At 38.1% G+C, this 19,656-nt stretch overlaps 3 protein-coding genes across 3 annotated transcripts; 1 reads left to right on the top strand and 2 right to left on the bottom strand.

The window, feature by feature from the left end:
- Positions 1-585: 585 nt before the first annotated feature.
- On the bottom strand, positions 586-9,348 carry guk1a (guanylate kinase 1a). Its single transcript, XM_053329460.1, has 7 exons — positions 9,145-9,348; positions 5,046-5,159; positions 4,046-4,087; positions 3,692-3,927; positions 3,452-3,536; positions 3,275-3,360; positions 586-2,423 (listed from the first exon to the last, which is right to left on the bottom strand). Exons 1-7 carry the CDS (start codon positions 9,164-9,166, stop codon positions 2,385-2,387), a joined length of 624 nt encoding a protein of 207 aa, XP_053185435.1. The 5' UTR covers positions 9,167-9,348; the 3' UTR covers positions 586-2,384.
- Positions 8,489-14,091, top strand: c12h1orf35 (chromosome 12 C1orf35 homolog). Its single transcript, XM_053329459.1, has 8 exons — positions 8,489-9,016; positions 10,161-10,311; positions 10,395-10,440; positions 10,542-10,624; positions 11,226-11,298; positions 11,533-11,612; positions 11,790-11,918; positions 13,332-14,091. The coding sequence occupies exons 1-8, from the start codon at positions 8,920-8,922 to the stop codon at positions 13,585-13,587; spliced, it is 915 nt and encodes a 304-aa protein (XP_053185434.1). The 5' UTR covers positions 8,489-8,919; the 3' UTR covers positions 13,588-14,091.
- Positions 14,092-15,599: 1,508 nt separating this feature from the next.
- arf1 (ADP-ribosylation factor 1) lies at positions 15,600-19,233 on the bottom strand. Its single transcript, XM_053329433.1, has 5 exons — positions 19,211-19,233; positions 17,754-17,940; positions 17,544-17,654; positions 17,317-17,441; positions 15,600-17,178 (listed from the first exon to the last, which is right to left on the bottom strand). Exons 2-5 carry the CDS (start codon positions 17,896-17,898, stop codon positions 17,020-17,022), a joined length of 540 nt encoding a protein of 179 aa, XP_053185408.1. The 5' UTR covers positions 17,899-17,940; positions 19,211-19,233; the 3' UTR covers positions 15,600-17,019.
- Positions 19,234-19,656: the final 423 nt, after the last annotated feature.

Genomic DNA, 19,656 nt, shown 5'->3' with positions numbered 1-19,656 from the left:
GAAGGTGGGCAGCAAACATGACATTACTACAAGCAAATCATTTGTTAGGTAGACTGAAACAACAGATCTCAAATGACTATAGCAATTATATAATTTATTTGTGTGAAACAGATGTTTCTACATTGATTGTGATTTTCATGCAGTACTCAGTTTGTAGACATATCTGTGTCTGTTAATGCGGTGCGGTGCCATGTGAACTCACAGGATAATCACAGGGAAATTTCAGTGTAAGTGATATATAGTTAGATGAGTGACTGCATGTATCTGCTTTTTTTAAAGCAGTTGTTTATTCAAAGTAATGTGATGTTGTATTTAATAACGAAGAAATGTTTGTGCCAAGTACAGAATTTACTACCTTCATTATGCAATTTAAGTGTCTAGAATAATTTCCTCCAAATATGTGTGTGTGTGTGTGTTGTTTAAAGATTTTTTAGTCAGTTACAAGAATCATGTTATGTATTTCAGTGTTACAGCACTAACAGATTGTAATCGCTTGCACATGTGTAGTTTCTGAAAGACGTTTGTCTTCCAAAAGTGTTCGATCTGAATTAAATTAATGTACTGCAAATGATCAGTGTCTTCTTATTCATATCTAAACACAAATACAAACAGTACTTTTCTTTAAATATTGTAACATTTATTGAAGTTTCAACAAGCAACATATGTCAATGCTGGCTGTTTAATGGATTTAAGAAATACATAATAACACAAGTAGCACATTTTTAAGAGCTGGTTAAGTGTTAAATGGCAAAGTAGAGGACTGCATGCATCTCTTTGAGTATGATGTAACATTTGCACTATTACTGTACAATATGACAGGAATACAAAATCATATGAACAAAGGAATGGGTGTCACAAAATCTGTGAATTTTTAATATCCCATGAAATTGAATTGATCGTATAAAGAAATAAAAGGTACCAAATTACAGTTGTTATCAACTGGGAAGGTGACAGGATAACAGGATATAAATATGTTCTCAGTTTTACAGTAAAAAGGAGATTTATAGTGTGCTTGATTCTAAGCAATATCTTCAAAGTTAAAAAGCATGTCCACTGAATACCATTTTGCTGTGGAGGTGAGGCTGCCTAATGATACTATTACACAATATAAAATAAAACAGGTAAATTGTTCTGTCACAACTCCACAAAAAAATAAAAAGTCATATCCTAAAGGACATTCCACATAACACAGTTTTTTTTGTTTCAAGGGACATTACCTATATGTCATGGGATTCAATCCTTATAGAGCACAGCAGTATTTATTGTTCTACAGCAAACTTAAATGGGAGTCTATTAAAAAAAAAAAGAAAAAAAAAACCTTAACCAGCACTGGAATAGTTTTTTTGTTTCAACAGTAAAGTTGACAGCCGCCATGTTCCAGAAATCAGTCTTAATGCTGAAGTTAGGGCTGGGCAATATATTGAAATGATATCGATATTGTGATATGAGACAAGATATCGTCTTAGATTTTGGTTATTGTAATATTGCAATATGTCATCAGAGTTGTCTTTTCCTGGTTTTAAATGCTGTATTACAGTAAAATATGTAATTTTCTGAATTTACTAGATTGTTCGAGCTGTTCTGTTATTTACTTTTTACCCACTTTTTCATTATATCCACATTACTGATGATTATCAAAGATTTCATGGTGTAAACATTTTGTGAAAGCATTGACAGTCATCTCTACAATACTGTTGCAATATCGATAGAGGTATTTGATCTAAAATATCGGGATATTTGATTTTGTCCATATCGCCCAGCCCTAGCTGAAGTTAGAGCTGTATTTCCTGCCTGAAGTAAACGAATGCAGGGGCTGAATATTTCGGACTGACTCTCAAACTCGTTTCCACCCAGTCTTGACTACACACTAAAAAAACCCTCTAGAGATAAGAGTAGCATAACTCACTATCAGTTACCAATGAATCTAGAGATGTGCTTATTCATACCCTTGACAGACCAGTTTACCCACATGTTGGAATGAGTTATGTTACTCTTTTGTTAGTCCAAGATGATGAAAGGATGAGGCTGCAAGCAGTATATCCATGTTCAGTGACCCTGTCCAAAGTCATGTATACCATGCCTGTCATATATCAAGTAAGCATTATTGGAGTATCTTTTTTTTTTCTTCATACAAATGAAAGTAAGAATCTGGAAAGCGCTCTCGGTCAGTAAAAAAAGAAAATGTTCCACGTTACAATATGTTACCATTTGATAACTACTTCTAAATACTGTGTAAAAGCTACGCATCTATGTATCCGCTGAGGGATGTTGTCTGAGCTTCACAGACCGCCATTTGAGGGAATGTTGACGACTGGAATGGAGGTCTGCGTTTTTTTTTGAGGAGTGGCTGGACGGGACTAAAAAGGTGTTCCGATGCTCGTCCCCTACGAAGACATGCTGACTTTCTTGACTTTAGTAATTTCCTAGAGAAAGGAAAAAAAACATATTTATGATGGTGTAAATACATGTAGGTAGCTACAATAAGGTTGATCAGACAATACAGAGAAATCCACAACAATTAACTAGCTCATTTACTAAGACTAAATAACTTGAACACAAGTAAAGAAAAGTCATAAAGTCAACAAATGTATTGTCAGTTGGCAAGGCAACCGTAAACAAGTTGCAAGTTGGTTCATCAGACACTCATGGTCCTGTAAAGTTACTGCTCTCATTCACAACAGACATACCAGCATTTTCCCTGTAATGTTATGAGGTCTTGAGGTGGGAAATTGGTGGTACAGATTTTCTTGAATATCAATCCCTGCTCCCATTCACACATGATCCCATGCAGGAAATGCTCCTGAACTTTTCACAGATAGATTGCATGTACTAAAGAGGCTCATATGCCACCATGATCATAGTACAAAGCAAGGCTGTGGCAGTAAAACCACTGACTGTATTGTACTGAGCAAGGGTGTGTTTTATTTCTCATGAACTGGCAGGTCGCTAAGCTCTGCCACCCTTAATTACTGTTGCTACGTCTGTCCTGTGCAGCACATATGACGTTTACACAAATCTTCTTAGTATTTGTGGTAAATTTAGTAACAATAGATCCTAAGAAGACAAAAACAGGCTTCTCATTTACAGTGGGTGACAGTAAATATTACCAACTCGGATGTTGTTGGCAGATTTTGTATCATCAAAGCAAACATGTTAGATTTATGCTTTATTGGTTATATTTTCACACAGTATGTTTCAGGTTTTAATGTTTCAAGAGAAAAGGATGTGGAACAACCAGTTAACAACTAACTTTTGCTCTTCAATGGCAACTTACCTCAATAAGAGTATCTTTTAACTTCCCATAGGCATCCTCCAAATCTTCATTGATGATTATGACATCAAATATACCAGGTTCTTTACCTAGAAGGAGATAAAATCATGCTTAGTTGTGTTCTGAACATTTATGTGGTTTTGAGTTCTTAATCTTTGTGAACAAAACAGAAGCACTTACTATACTCCATATCTACTTTAGCTGCATGTAAACGCTTCTGGAGACTCTCCTCGGACTCAGTTTTCCTGTCTCTTAAACGTTTCTCCTGAAATGAAACAAACCAGAAAAGTGGCATCAACCTAAAAGACATTCCAGAAATATCCATAGTGCACACACAACCTGTTTGACCAGATCACTGTGACAAAGCAAACTCAAAGTCAGAGTATTTATCCATTCAATGTCATTTTGTTCTGTTCTCACCAGGACTGCCATGGATGGTGGTTGGATGGAGATGTAGATAGGACTGAGGTCTGTCTTTTTGATGTTCCTCACACCCTGCATGTCAATGTCAAGTATACAAATGAGGTTCTTGGCCTGGACGTCTTGCACAGCGGCTTTACTTGTCCCGTACATGTTCCCTGAAAACACTGCGTTCTCGATGAATTCGCCATTGTCGATCCCTGCCTGCATCACTTCCCGTGTGACGTAATGGTAATCTGAAACCCCCACAAAAAGGAGAGAAATAGAGTACACACAATGTGATACACAATTACCGACTTGAAATTTAAAGATATGATTCACTATAAAGACCAAAGAGGAGGAACAACGCTGTACCTTTCCCGTTCTCTTCTCCAGGTCGAGGGTTTCTTGTTGTATCTGAGGGATAATACAGCATTTATTGTTATATACTATACTCAATTTTGAATGTACAGCTGAAACAGATGGTCAATTATTCCATTAATTGATCAAAAGAAAATGAATCACCAACTATTTTGATAATAGATTCATTGTTTAAAAGGGGACATATTGAGAGCTTTGTTATTTTTTGCAGTTATAATGTCAGATGTCTATGTTAAAACATGGTTAATGTTCCAAATCTTGAGGTGAATGTATGTAGAAATGCTGCCTGCATGTTACAAACCATGGCCTCTTTGCATTATTACCTCTACTTCCTCCTCATGATGACTTCAGATTGACCACAACTGACTGACTGTTGGTAGTCTTTGTTGTTAAGATTGTTCTACGAGTTGTTACGCCATCCACTTGCATATTTTGAATCATATTCTGGCTCGAGAAAGTACAGTTGTACATAAGTTTCTATTTCGAGTAAAAAATGAGACAAAAAGTGAATTTCTGCTACTACCACTACTGTTTGTTTACGAAGCCTAGAAAAGGGCTCCTCAGGAAGAGACAGGAGCCAAAACAACCAAACTGCATTAAGGTCCAGTACAAGATAATAAAACAATAATGAGTTGTTTTTTTAAAGGATATTTCAGTGGCACCTAAGAATAAAAATATACACCTGGACATGTGCATCATATGTCCCCTTTAATTATTTTTTTAAAACAAAAATGCAGAAAATTGTCTGGTTGCAACTAGTTTGCTGTATTTCGGTTTAATATCACTGTGAATTGAACATCTTTGAGTTTTTAAAGCTGTCAGACTAATACAACACATTTCATGAAAATTATCATTAGTTGCAGCCCTATTTGAATTTTTAGAAAATACATTACATCTTCTAGAAAACACTGATGACCTACAGGTTCAAATATGTTTAACAATGATATAAATGAATTGGTCATTTGTCAATAGTACCACAGACTGGTACACTTACGGGAGACGCTGAAGCCAAACACGCTGTCGTATTCTTTCATGAGTTTCTTCAGCAGAGTGCTCTTTCCTGCCCCCGATGGGCCGCTAAGCACCACAGGCCTGGGTCCAGCCATAGCTGAAAGGGAGGAGCACAGCAGAGGAGATTTCAATATAGTAAACAAGTGAGTGAGGCTGAAATCTTACAATGTGAGTCATCATAAGAACCAACATATGGCTTTATAAAGACAACAAGCATTCACAGCATTACAGAAGGTTGACATGTTCAGACAAGTCCATGCTCCTGTGGGATACGGTTGATAAAAATGATAAGCCAGCTGTTGTCAAAGGCAACACAGATGATGAGACAAAAACATGTCTCACAAGAGCAGAGGCAATCAGCTATTTAACAAGCTGAGAGCTTACCAGTAAGGTCGAGGAGCAATTACTCACTAATTGGAGGGCCTTACTCAGCTTGTGGGCGCAGGAAAGAACAGAGCAACTAAGAATTATTAAAAGGATAAGAGGAAAATCTGCTTTTCATTGCAGACAACAGGCTCATATTAATATAAACCAAAGCTTAAAACACCCTGTGTATATTTCCAAAAATAGATCAGTTTTCCTTCAAAATCTTACCTTTTCTCTCTCGTGACTTTATCCAACTTCTCTTTTACCATCGATAGTTTTTAAGCAGGCTACTAAATGAAAGTGAAAGTACTGCTGTTTTTGTTCTTTTCTTTCCTGAATACACAAGCTCAAACACAATTGGCTGCAAAGAACAATACAACTACAATAAAAAGGAAGTCATCTGATTTTCAGTCTTCCAGGCACATAGTCACGACAAGAAACCAGTTACAGATTGGCTATTAAACAATTAAAGTACAACAATATAAAGCAAACATTAACCATCATGGTTACTTGTTAACAACTTTGACCCATTACTTACATCAAGGTCAGTAATCAGATGGGTTGAGAATTAATCTGAAAATGAGGTAATCCATGACATTCTGACATGCTCCAAATTACAAATAAATACATAGAAACTAAATTTTACTATAACAAAAGGAAATTGTCCTGGACTTTAGCAAACCTGGAGGACTAAATCACAGCATCGTGAGCCTTCTTGTCTCCAAGGAAGCAGGTGCAAGTGACAAAAGTCACTCTCCATTGCCTCTTGAATGTTTCCATAAACGGCAACATGGCTAATTAAAGGTGCAGGACCTTTTTTTAGAGGTCAGTGAAGAGGCTTGACATTTTTAGGGTTGTGTTCTAGTATTGGACTGCAGTGTATCCCATTAATTATATAGACTAGCGGCTCAGCCTCAAACCTCTGAATCTGAAACACCTGCACTGTTTAAAAGCACAGCAGCAGCAGCATTATACTGCTTTGATTGGTTCAATGAGAGATCTTTATTTCCATTTGTAAAATAAATCAACTGTTTAGGTTAGTTATCCAGGATTATATTCTAGCAATTTGCATCCGATTCCTGATATCATTTAGAATAAACTGGGGTTGGACCTAACAGTTATTTTTATCTTTTCTTAATTTATCTATGATTTTTTTTTTATAAATTGTCTACAAAGCATCCAAACATAGTAAAAATGTCCTGGAGCACAAGAAGATGCCTTCTAGTTGTGCAAAACCCAGAAATATATCATTTATAATTATATAAAACAAAGACAAGCACTCATTTTGGCTCTCTCAGCTCTAGAAATAAAAAAGGATCATTCCATGGCTATTGGCATGTATGCTGCTTAAATTTGAATAAAGCTTATACAAGAATAGTTCAAACAAATAAGCAAAACTCAGGCAGGGGTTTGGCAGTTTTCCAGACTATTGTCTAATAAAATCTCATTTGCATATCTTATCAACAAGACTTATGAAACGTGCAGTTTCCTAGAATCCACACCCACATAAGACTCAACCTTTCATACCTAGAGCTGCGTGACAGGAAATGAGAGACGTGAGTTCATGTGCACGGGCTGACACTAATTGAAGGCTTCACTGTACTTGACTTTAACCATGTGCAGTGAACACCATGTGACTCATATTTGACTGAATCATGTGAAATCCATTAGGTCTCAGTAGTCTTTATTATTACTTAAGAGAGAGAGTTACAAGTGTCTGAAACTTGGACCTGACTGACCTAAGAGATAAAAACAACAAGCTCAGGCATTGTGAACTGCACTTTGACACAATGTTAAGCAATACAAAGCAATAGTGTAATGCTGAATTCATATGTAGGGGATGGTAAATGCATTTCCTGAGGGATTATTTGTCCAATGGCCAACATTTTCTGGTTCCAGTTTATTAAATGTGAATATTTCTAGTTCCTTTAGTACTTCATGAGAGTTAACCAAATATATTTGTGTTATGGACTATTGGTCAGGACAGAAAAGACATTTTAGGTTGCATGTCTTTTACTAATCGATTCCTCAACACATTAGTCTAAAACTGATTGATAATGAAAATAATCATTAGTTACATTTTGGGACTACAAATCCCAAAATACTCACAGCAGCAGCAAAGAAAGCAATTACATGTAAACGGTTTCAGGTCTATCTATCTAAACCAGTAGATAACTGGTTTAGATATTATTAAGGAGATCACTGAGATGGAAAAGCTAACCTTTCTTCTGCGACTGAGAAAAGACCTGGACATTGGAAGATGGACAAAATGGATTTTGTATGTGTTTGGTTAGGGGTGTGGTTGATAGTCGACACTGATATTATCATATCTTAAAATGTCAGTTACCTCTCTACTGCTGTATATTGTATAATATAATATGCATAAATGTATTTATGATTGCTGTAATCCAAATCACACTATGGTCGAAATGGAAGTTGTTATGCTGACACTGAGATGTACTTGTATGGTTATTTCAGTGCCATTGTTCTTAACGAAAAATACTTTATAAACTTTAAGCATATATAAAAGATAATAATAATCATAATCATAAGTCGCAGCGCTATCAAGTGTGTACTGTGTACATTTGCTGAGATATGAAAACAATGGATGTCTTTGGCAGAAAAGCAGTAAAAGTTCCATATACATCATCAGTCGTCTTGGTAGCATTACAACTGTAAAGCACTCACACTATTAACAATACAGAGTGAAAATAAAAGTGGAATATGGGAATCATCTTCTTTCCCTGCAGCAGAAACAATCTGACTCCCATCTCACTACGGGAGATGAATGGCAGCCTCAGTTAATGACAGATAAATAATCGACAGAGGAGACAAAGATCCTCCTTCCTTCCTACCTGAATATAGCCTGGAAACGTATCTCATTAACATCAGGAGCTACTCCAAGACAAGGTTTAACGACCGTCTCCGGAGGATCGTCTCCCTCCTTGCCTCCGTCTCTCCTGCTGCGCCTGCCATCTGCGTTATTTCTACTGCCTACGTCATCACGCCGTGCCACAAACACCAACACGTTAACGAGCGTCAAGATTGCGTACGACAAAACACAGAAACGTGTTTTCTAATATTAGCTTTTAAAAAAGGAAATACTCTCCAAAACGAAGGTGTTTTAAATATAGTAATGTAACAGGCTGGCAGCTACAGCTTCTGACTAAACGGGAACATACACCTTCGCACGAACAAGCTCTTTATTTCATGTAAGCTTTTATGTTTTAACCGCAGAGTAAAGTTAGCTAAGTAGCACTGACTGCGAGCTACTTCTCTCGATATTTTAGGAGATAACTACCAGACTTTAGCCGCGACGGTCAAAGCAAACATCACCACAAGGAAACACGTTGCTCCGAGGTCAACATACCGGAAAACTCCCCGGATGAGCGGACGGCGAAGGCCCTGATCAATCTGCTCGTGTGCTAAACGTGGCTAAAGTTAGCTGACTGCTTTTATAAAAAAAAAAAAAAAAAACTACCTAACTAAACATGTTTGGTTCCTCGAGATCTGGAGGGGTCAGAGGAGGCCAGGACCAGTTCAACTGGGACGACGTGAAAGTGGACAAACACAGAGAAAATTATCTCGGTAAGTGCAAACTAAATTATCAGCGCTCAACAGCCGGAGGAAACGCTGGCGGCTTTGAAGCTAACAGCTGTCCGCTCCCACAGAGAAAGACATTTTAAACACCAAATATCATGGTTTTAATATCATACCTTTTGTTGTAGCGTCCCTCATCACACGGTGTTTCGGTTTAGTTGGTGTTAGTCCTGTTGTCCTCTCTCCAAACTGCACCTTTTCATCGCTGCCCCTGAGCAGACACACTGGCTATCTCAGCTCCGCGCACCGCTGCCAACATGTCAGCATGCCAACCAGGAGAGCTACGTAAAAGGCCATCCCAGCTGTGACATAAAAAAGATGGAAACACAATAAACCACTTCATCTTCGGGTTCAGTTGAATAATTTCGCCGGACAAACTCCAGTAAAGATGTTATTTAGATGTCAAGATGAAGTTTTAAACCTTATTGATGAAATACATCCAGTCGGCAGCAGGGGCTTTTTAAAAAGTTTGGTGAGGTCATCAGGGGATTGTCAGGAGGAGGCACACTCTCCAAAATGAAATAGTACCTCTTAATTCATGCATGTGTTACATTAAGTATTTTTAAGCATTAGGTATTTGATTTTTCACTTAATTCATTGGTGCTCTTGTTTTGCCATGTTGATGAAGATACAGTCGGCAATACAAATCTGAATCTAAAATGTAAACATACACAGAAAATCTATATTTTTCTGTTTCAGTCCGTTTCAAACATCTACAAACACATACAGACTTAAACCCACCAAGACTAGAACTTGTTTGATCATGTTATTGTGTGACATTTTATGGACTGGGTCCTCTTTAATTAGTTACAGACTGCACTGATTTGATTTTTGTTCACAATAGATAATCAATTACACTATCAACTATTTTCCTAATAAATTAATCTGTCAACTATTTTCTTGATTAATCGATTATTTGTTTGGCCTATAATTTTATATATCTAATATTGCCATAAATTATTGCGTTGATATATTACCTAATTGTTTAATGCAACCAGAGGGTTAAAGGGATTGGTAAAGGGACTACAGTAGTATGATGATCATGCTATGTATCACTCTGCATATCATTATATCTCATCTCTTTCCATTGCAATCTTTCATCTTTCTCAACCACTCTCCGTGTTGTTTCCAGGGAACTCTTTGATGGCACCAGTAGGACGATGGCAGAAAGGCAAAGATCTGACATGGTATGCAAAAGACAAGAAAGATGGCAAACCATTGACCAAAGAAGAAGAGATTGCTGCTGTCAAGGCTGCAGAACACGAGGCATTGATGGCTGCTCTGTACGTATTAAGTCCCAAAAAAATAAATAATTGACAAATGCAAGTAAAGGCCTATTAAGTCACTTTTTAAATTCTCCATCTAGTGGGCACAAGAATATAAAGAGGCAACCAACTGGCCTGACAAAAGAGGTATTTCACTTACTTGAGTTATATTCACTCATAGGCTTGTACACTTTTTTTGAAAGATTTTTGCTTCATTAAAAATATTAAATGTTTTTTTGTCATACCAGGACCTGGCTGATGTTTGCAGAAGGGAAGAAGTTGATGGCGAGGAGAAGAATGTGGATCGTATCTCAGGCTTGGGAAGCTCCAGGTGATTTTTTCTTTTTTAATAAGAAGATATGGTTTTTAGAGGATAAATACTTTAGGATATGGCCTACTATATGAATCACCAAGTTAAAAAGGATAGTATATGTCGCAAAGAAAAAAGTGGAACCTCAACATGTAGAAAATAAACAACCATTGATTCAATACACATTTTTTTACACGTGGAAATATGCAGAAAAACAACATGAATGTCATAACATGCATATGCCATAACATTCACACATGCTAAGAATTTATCACCGCTATTATATCAAAAGGATTTCAAATATTTGCAAACAATTTTGCCTAGTTTGAAGATGCTCTTCATATATAAATATACTATTTCAAAAATGTAAAAGGTTCACCACTTTTAAGGGTTTCAGTTTTTAATGTGTGTTAGATTATTTAGGTTTGGAGCAAACACATGTAATAGCTTAAGCAACAAAAGCAACATCCCTCTCTGCCCCTCACTATGTTCTATTTGTGTTCTATTAAGAGTCATTAAAAATGTTCCTCTTGACATTCAAGTGTTGGTGAGACAGCGGCTTATCTCAGTGCAGTATGATTGTCGAATGTTTGTTTTCAAGTGTGTGTGTTTCTATTTACAGTGTGGGGTCACGGAAAATGGTACTCTCCCAAAAGGAAAAGGAGGCTGCTAAAATGGGCTTGCCAGTTTTCACAGTAAGTTCTTTCCTTTCCCCTTGCTGCCATTTGAAAGGTCACGGATGATTCAGATTTGTAGGATTGAGACAGCAATTACTAAACTGTTTGGATGGAAATGAGTTGTAGGTCTTAATGAATCAGAAAGGCCGTTTTAACATGTTTTTGAGGGTTGTGAAGGAACAGTTCACAGAGTTTATGTCAAAGATTATTTCTTGGTTTTACAGCTTGATGGAAAAAATCCTTTCTTTACAGCACCATAAGACAGAGGGTCATCCAAAAACCTCAACAGGAACAACATCTGAGAGTGTAGAAAAAGAGGCGATGGAACAACGGTGAGTATGTTGTATAAGGAACTATGTGTATGATATTTTGTTCAACACTAATGTGATGTTACAGACACTGCAAACACAAAACAACATAGTTTTGGTGGATAAAATTAGGCCTGGTACCCAATTTGCTATTTTACTTTAACAATAAATATCCTCACTCCTTGTTTTTAACTTTTGTAGGCGTGAGAGCAAAAAGGAGAAAAAGAAGAAGGAAAAGAAGAGCAAAAAGGAGAAAAAGAAGAAGGAAAAGAAAAAGAAGAGACAAAGGAGAGACTCGTCCTCCGACGAATCAGATGACAACAGAAAGAGGTTTGCTTATCTCTCCATTAGCTGTCACCTGAGGGTGGACAAAATAACATGAACACTACAAACTATGGCTTTAAAAAAACTATACCAAATATATGGATCGGGCTGATGCATATATTTGGTAACGTTGACACAGTCTGAATCCAATTTTAATTACTGCAAATATTTTTTAAAAGTTGCAAAAAAAAGTTTACAAGACTATTGTACTGAATCATATTACACAATGCTCCCGTTAACATGTCCAACTTCAGTATAGCGGACAAGTTAGCAAACCTGCAGCTTTGCTTTACAAGAGCTTTTCTCTGTCAGCACTAGAGGGCACTGAGGTACTGTCCTACAGAGAGCAACTAGGAGCCTCATCTTTTAAAGTTTGGGAGCATGTACCCCAAGACCTTAGATAAATCCTGTAAATCAGGTGTGTAGAAGACAGATATACATACCAGCCTGAGTAATGTTATTTAGGTGCTTCACTAAGTTTTAACATAGAAGAATCATAATGTAAACACAGAAGTAGTGCACAGAATTAATGAGGAATAGATTTTTTTTTAATATGCTGAACTTGTGCAAACATAAGTTATATTTATTTGTAGCTGCCATTTGGAGTTTTCTGTTGGTGTCACTATAAATCAATCAATTTCAATCAATCTTTATTTGTATAGCGCCAAATCACAACAAAGTAATCTCAAGGCACTTTACACATAGAGCAGGTTCGAAACCGAACTCTTCAGGTTTTAATTTTAAAGAGATCCAACATTCCCACATGAGCAAGCACTTGGTGACAGTGGCAAGATAAAACTCAATTTTAATGTGAAGAAACCTCAGGCAGAACCAGGCTCAAAGTGGACGGCCATCTGCCTCGACCGGTTGGGGTAAAGAGGAGAGAGAGGAAGAATAGGAGAGAGAAGCACATTGAAAATCAACATTGAAGCTAGTACGTCTGGGACTGGAATCTGTTATCCGGACATCTACAGGCCCAGATTACCTGTGAGACGAGACACAGACAACTTTTTTAGGTTTAGTTTATTGAATGCATGAATAGTACATGAATATTAATGGATAGGAGAGGAGGAGGAGAGAGGAGCTCAGTGCATCACAGGAGTGGGAGTCCCCCGGCAGTCTAAGCCTATAGCAGCATAAACTAGGAGTTGGTTCAGGACAGGCCTGACCGGACCCTAACTATAAGCTTTATCAAAAAGGAAAGTTTTAAACCTAATCTGGAAAGATGGTTCCATAGGAGAGGAGCCTGATAGCTGAAGGCTCTGCCTCCATTCTACTTTTAGAGATACTAGGAACCACAAGTAGGCCTGCATACTGGGAGCTAAATAAGCTCATTGGGAAGCTATTTCCTCCCCAGCCTCACAACAGCTTACCCGATCCCCGCCAGTCATTGATTGTTTGTTTCCTTTTACTCTTCAGGCACAGAAAGGACCACCATCATCATAATCCATCATACCATAGTCAGAGTGGAGCCAGACCCCATGACAGCCATTCAAGGGGGGGAGCAAAGACAGAGCGACAGCCCTCCTACCCCCATCATCGGCAGCAGCGGCACGACACAGACTCTTCTGATGGGGGGTCTCCTGTCCCCCGTAACCCTGCCAGCCACAAGACGGCCCCTGGTGGTGCCACACAAAGCCACAAGCGGCGCCACGACACAGACTCGGACGACTAATGTCCTCCCCACCCCCTCATTCAAAGATGCATTATGTGGACAGAGCACTCTACAGCAGCTTGACTGGCCCTGAAGACCTCATTTACCCTGGACAGACAAATGAATTGTGGATGGATGCAGGTCCATGTGTCTCACCAACAGGTTTTGACCACATGTTTGAACTTTTTCACCCACAATGAGTTGTCTTTTGTGTAATTTTTTGTTATGTTTGACAATGAGGTAGTTTTCAACGCAATCTATGTGATTAAACCACCAAATATCACATTTTCTGTATTGTGATAGGTTGTCAATTTTTGTTTTTATTACATAAAATACAATGCAATATAAAATATTTTTGCAAAGTAAAGACAATGATTTTTCATTCTTACGTCTGGTTCTGGTGGCTGTTACTGCCCAGGAAACCTAACACTGTTAATAACAGTTTAAGAAAATAAAGAATGAAAATGCACGCACATCTAAACTTGATTTAATAGGTGCTGAGTGAAAATAAGTGCAGCTGTAATAAGAAGGAAGACATCCGCACACTGTATTGTGAGCTCCCGTGATTTAATTATATACCAAGACGACCTTTCGGCGCATAATACACATAATACAGTGTGGGGGTGTCTTCCTTCTTATTACAGTTTAAGAAAATGACACTGATTTAATTATCGCTCTAAATAAACTTGTCTTTTTTTATATTATACGTCCAGCAGCTTTTGACGTTAGTGAGGCTAAAACTTTTGAAGCTTGCGGAAAGCTGTGTTACCACTAACTAGCACAATATATTTTGTAGTAAGGAACATCAGTGCTACAAGAGCATATTTAACTATAGGACATGACATCAAGCTTTTTTTTTTTTTTTTAGGGTTGTTGAAAGATGCTTCTTGATGCCTTTTCATCCATGCACATCTCTATCCTACTGTGCCTCTTGCACTACTCAGCAGCTCCGGTCCTTTTCTTTTTCTCAATCACGCCAGCGCTCCTTAATCCCTCACCGTTCTAGGTTTAGCTCCCTGACTGGTGCGATACCATTGGAATGCTCTCCACTGGTCATAATAGAGTGTAGTGTTTGCGTTTGCCTTGAATTGGTCTGAAAGGGGGTATTCTGCTGGCTGGCACCTGGGGGGTGCACTAAAAAGAGCAAGGCATTCATAAAGAAGAGTGCAAAAAACCAGGCGGGTCCTTTTTATATGGCCGAGTACCGTTAGACTGCCACACACAAACCAAGCTGATGGAGCAGCAGGAGACAGGGCCAGACAAAGCCACCCTATGAGGGACCCAGGACTCTAACTCCCTCCCCTTCCAGCACCACCATACTCTCCTGCCATGTTTTATAGGCTTGGCTGCATTAACCATAGCAGCCTAATCAACCTGCAAGAATGCTGTCCTAGATTACCGCCCCTACACAATGTGAAACAGGGTGTGCTATCCACATTACTGCTTTAACACAAACATTCGGTAGTTACAATCACCTTGGGGCATCACATTTCTTCCTGGGTCAAAGGGTGATGGCCCAAACAGGTTGCTATGACACCATTATTATAGTATTGTTTCTTGAAATATATTACTATTGTCTATAAGACCTGAAACTTATATTATTGATATCAGAGCCTGTAAATTTTGTTTTGATTAATCGTTCAGTCAATGAAATGACAGAAAATTGCAAACGTTTACTTTTTTTGTCCAAAATATTCAAGGTTTTTTTTTTGAAAATAGCAAAATAGGAGGGCCAGACTGCTAGGGGACTTTATTTTATCAACAGAATTTGACCTTTCTTGGAATACTTTCTGGTTTCTTTAGTCATCAGTGATAGTAATCTGAATAATTTTGGGTTATGTTTTTTTGGCCAGGACAAAACAGGACATTTTAGGTTACATCTTTGGCTTTGGGAAACTGAGCTCGACTTTTTCGTAGCCAAAACTAATCAGGAAAATAATGTATTAAATCGATAATAATTGTTAAAGCTCTATACATTTCAACTGAATTGGACAAATGACTGCTAAGCAGGGAGACAAGCTACATTAAACACCTTAACGTTCAGTAATTTTATTGCATAGAGTGAAACAGAATGAAAATCAGTTGCAGAAACATTTTTATCCAGTCGCTTTAATTACAGTGCTTTATCCTCACAAAACAAAAGCTTTACATAAAACAAACTTGAGATTAACATGGTTTTCAAACATTTAGGCAGTTATAAATCAAAAAAAAGTGAAATGCACCCCCAACACATAATCAGAATAGTATAGTAACACCCACACCTTTTAGAAAAGAAGCTTGAAAATAAAGAGGCAACATGTGTCTTGGATAAGAAGGCATATGTATGGCTTCCTGTTAACGCCAAGGACAATGTGCAGCAAAGGAAGAAATAAGCGCACAAAGCTGAACATGTAGTTGAAACTGATTTCGTATTGCCATCGAACGCCACTTCCCACATTGTGATAACTGAATTAAAAAAGGCATGACTTGCTAGGGCATTTAGTTTAGGACACAAGGGATATTGTAGTGTGAAACTCCTTTTGTTACCATTTCCTCACACAGGACACACAAGTTACAGTTATAGGGCTGTTGAAATAAGCAATCATTGGAGTAATAGTTCTTGTGCAGCCTAATGATGTAAACAGCCAGTCCATTTATGCATGCCCTTAAAGACCAACAGATCACATCATGCAGTTTTGCTAACAAGTACATCGGCAGAACATGATCAACCTGAGACTTATAGGAATACAAAAACCCAACGCTGACTCAAAAAACTGCCCTCCAAACCACCACGAAATATGAGCTCATTACAGCAGTTCTAAAATTCAAGCAGGCATACTGTATAACAAACGCTGGTAAGTGTTCACAGGAGTTCTCAACTTGGACAGAGTGATGTCAGTACAGAGTACAAATAGTCAATGCCAGTGTTTATTAAACAGAATTTTTTGGAAAGGGGGTGTCACTCGTAGTCACTATTAAAAGTAACCATAGTAGCTGCGAGTAGTGCATCAATATTTCATTCAGTTTTTGTAAATCAACAGACCCTCGTGGATCACTCCCTACGTACGTGTGCCCAGATGATAAGTCATCAGATTGTAATGAGATCCTGGGTTCAACATTTGCTGGTACATTTTTTATTCCATGCCTCCCTTTTCTTATTCAACACACACATGGCTGCCCAACAGCCAGAAAGTGAAATAACCACGGTAGAAAAAATAAAATAAGCTGCCCCATTACCAAATATATTTACAATTACATAAAATAAAACAAAAACAAAAAAATGACAGCTTTACAAGAATAGATCATCCCTACCACTGGCCTGCATGTGTGTGGAAATAACAGCGGACATGAGGGCAACTTCCAGTACTTAATTTTTTTTTTTGAACAGGGTAGCTCAGTTTTGCAACACCTTAAGAATAGAGAGCAAGGACAGAGGTCGGGTGGAGTAAATTAGTTGTGGCTAGCACATAATTATTAATGGTTCTTGAGCTGATTAGACAACCAATCCAGTCCTTCATAGAGACCGTCCCCAGTGGTGGCACAGGTTGCCTGGATGTACCAGTGTCTGTCACGTAGGGAGTGGAGGTTCATCTTGTCTGTCAGTTCTGCTGCATTCATAGCATTTGGCAAGTCCTACAAACATGAAACAGTGGAAAAAGTATTAGGGGCCTATCCTGGGACTACAAGAGGCTGACTGGTAGGAACAAGAAAAACTTGCAGGGAACTGGTTATGCCACACACCTGCTACTATTAAAAAAAAGTCTCACTCACTTGTTTGTTGGCAAACACTAATAGCACAGCATTACGCAGCTCATCCTCAGCCAACATCCTCATGAGCTCTTCACGGGCCTCAGTGCATCGCTCTCTATCATTGCTGTCCACAACAAAGATGAGACCTGGAAAGCATATGGAGAATAGTGTATTTAACTCTGTCTGTGCAGTGTAATTAACATGAATATTTAAAAAAAAGTATTGATCTAAATCACAACAAAATGTACCCTGTGTGTTCTGAAAGTAGTGACGCCACAGCGGCCGAATTTTGTCCTGACCACCGACATCCCACACTGTGAAACTGATGTTCTTGTACTCTACTGTTTCTACATTAAAACCTGAGAAGAAAAAACGAAACAAGTCACATTAAAAAACTCAAAGTGCTACAATAATAATAAAAAAGTAGTAATTTAACAAATCTGAGGTCTTTGACATACCTATTGTAGGAATGGTGGTCACTATCTCTCCAAGTTTGAGCTTGTACAAAATAGTTGTCTTGCCAGCAGCGTCGAGACCCACCATGAGAATCCTCATCTCCTTCTTCCCGAACATTTTAAAGAGTCCTGCAAACATATTCCCCATGGCGGCTGGTGATGGGAACCTACTTTGGTGTAAAAAAAAAACCTGAGGAGAAACAACAGACCAGTTATTAAAATCAGGTGCAATGGAGGAAGCATGCCAATAGTAAACATGATTTGGAATTAAACCCAATTCATAGAAGTAATTCTGACTGGAGCTGGAAATCTATCTGATTAGTTAATTGACAGACATTATGTTTCGATTATCGAACTACGACACTAGGTTTTCGATTATCGAACTACGACACTAGGTTTTCGATTATCGAACTACGACACTAGGTTTTCGATTATCGAACTATCTCAATTAATTGTTTAATTATTCAAGCAAAAATGTCAAACATTGGCATCTTATTTGTGTAACTAACTCGTATTATTGTAAAAGTGCAGTAAATTATTCATCTTTGGGTTTAGGGCTTTTAATTGCCCAAAAAACTATTTGAAGACGGCATATAGGCCTTCAGGAAATCGTGGTGGCCGCTTTTAACTACTTTCTATTAGGGAAATATTAGTTGACAACGCATACCAATTGGCGAATGGGTTTTTTCGGGGCTGAAACTCGACCATTATAATTGTATATACCAGCTAAACCTACGACATTTGAAGCAACACCGGATTTAAACGCCGATTCAGGTACGAGGAAACGTTTTACCTTTCCGGATTGGCGGTACATATCTGAAACATGACGAAAATATCACTGAAAACACACAACCCACCGGAAACTTTATTTATTAGAAGTAAGAGAGTCCTGTCATTGACAAATGATGCTAACACTTGTTAACTTGGCCTCAAACGCGTATAACACTAAGCAGGATGTAGCTCTTAAAGTCGTTTTCACACAGGCTAGCTGTTACGACCCCAAAGTATGCCATTACCGGTGACATAAAGTGGCTAACTGGTGTTAATTTATAGCAAATTTGTCACGGTGCGATGGTTAAAAACCACGTAAACAAACGGCGAGTGTTAGCTTGCTAAATAGCAATGCTAACATTAGTCCAAATATCAATATATTGTCTGGCATGTTAAGAGCCTCGGTGCACCTTTAATGCTAATTAAACGTAGCAAGAGTGTGGACCCGGGTTGGAAAATGAGAATGTTACCTTGAGGAAGTCAAATAAATCGTTTAAGGTAAGTCAGCTAATCGGTAAAGTTAGCTTTTAGCAGTGGGTCACTGTCGCTGTTCCTCTCTCGGCGTTCTCTCTGTTGTAACCGCGGACACAAACAAGACTTTGCTCACACGTGTAGCTTTTTTTGTACAATTACATTTAAGTGAATATACTATTAAATTGGCTTAACTAAAGTCTCTCTCACATACGTACAGAATTGATGTGTTTCCTCCTTTCCTCTCAAGGCGTTTCCTTCCTCAGGAAAATGGCGACAATTTGACACGTCAGAGGTTCCGTTCTGCAAGACTTCCGTGAGCCTCAGACCGGGAGGTGCTTCCCCCTGTGGCCGAGCGGATAACTACACCTTCAGCCCAGCCAAGGTTTTCTCACTCGCTTATAATCACATTTTCTGAAAAACTTGCAGCTCTCAAAACAAAAGTTACTTCAATCAGATCATAATCGTACTAGTTTATTTTTATTTATTCAAACATGTTAAAATAACAAAATAAAACATATAGGCAACGAAATAAAACTCAATAGAAGTAACAGCATTTTTTTTTAGATAAACATCAAAATAATAACCATTCAATGTTCAAAAGGGTGTAGGATGACACAAGGAACTTTTCTAGTCTTTCACCCTTTTTTAATCAAACCAAGCC

This window comes from Scomber japonicus, chromosome 12 (genome assembly GCF_027409825.1).
Source record: "Scomber japonicus isolate fScoJap1 chromosome 12, fScoJap1.pri, whole genome shotgun sequence".
NCBI classification, from domain to species: Eukaryota; Metazoa; Chordata; class Actinopteri; order Scombriformes; family Scombridae; genus Scomber; species Scomber japonicus.
Note: the sequence above shows the minus strand (reverse complement) of the source record. Positions and strands in the feature narration are given on the sequence as shown.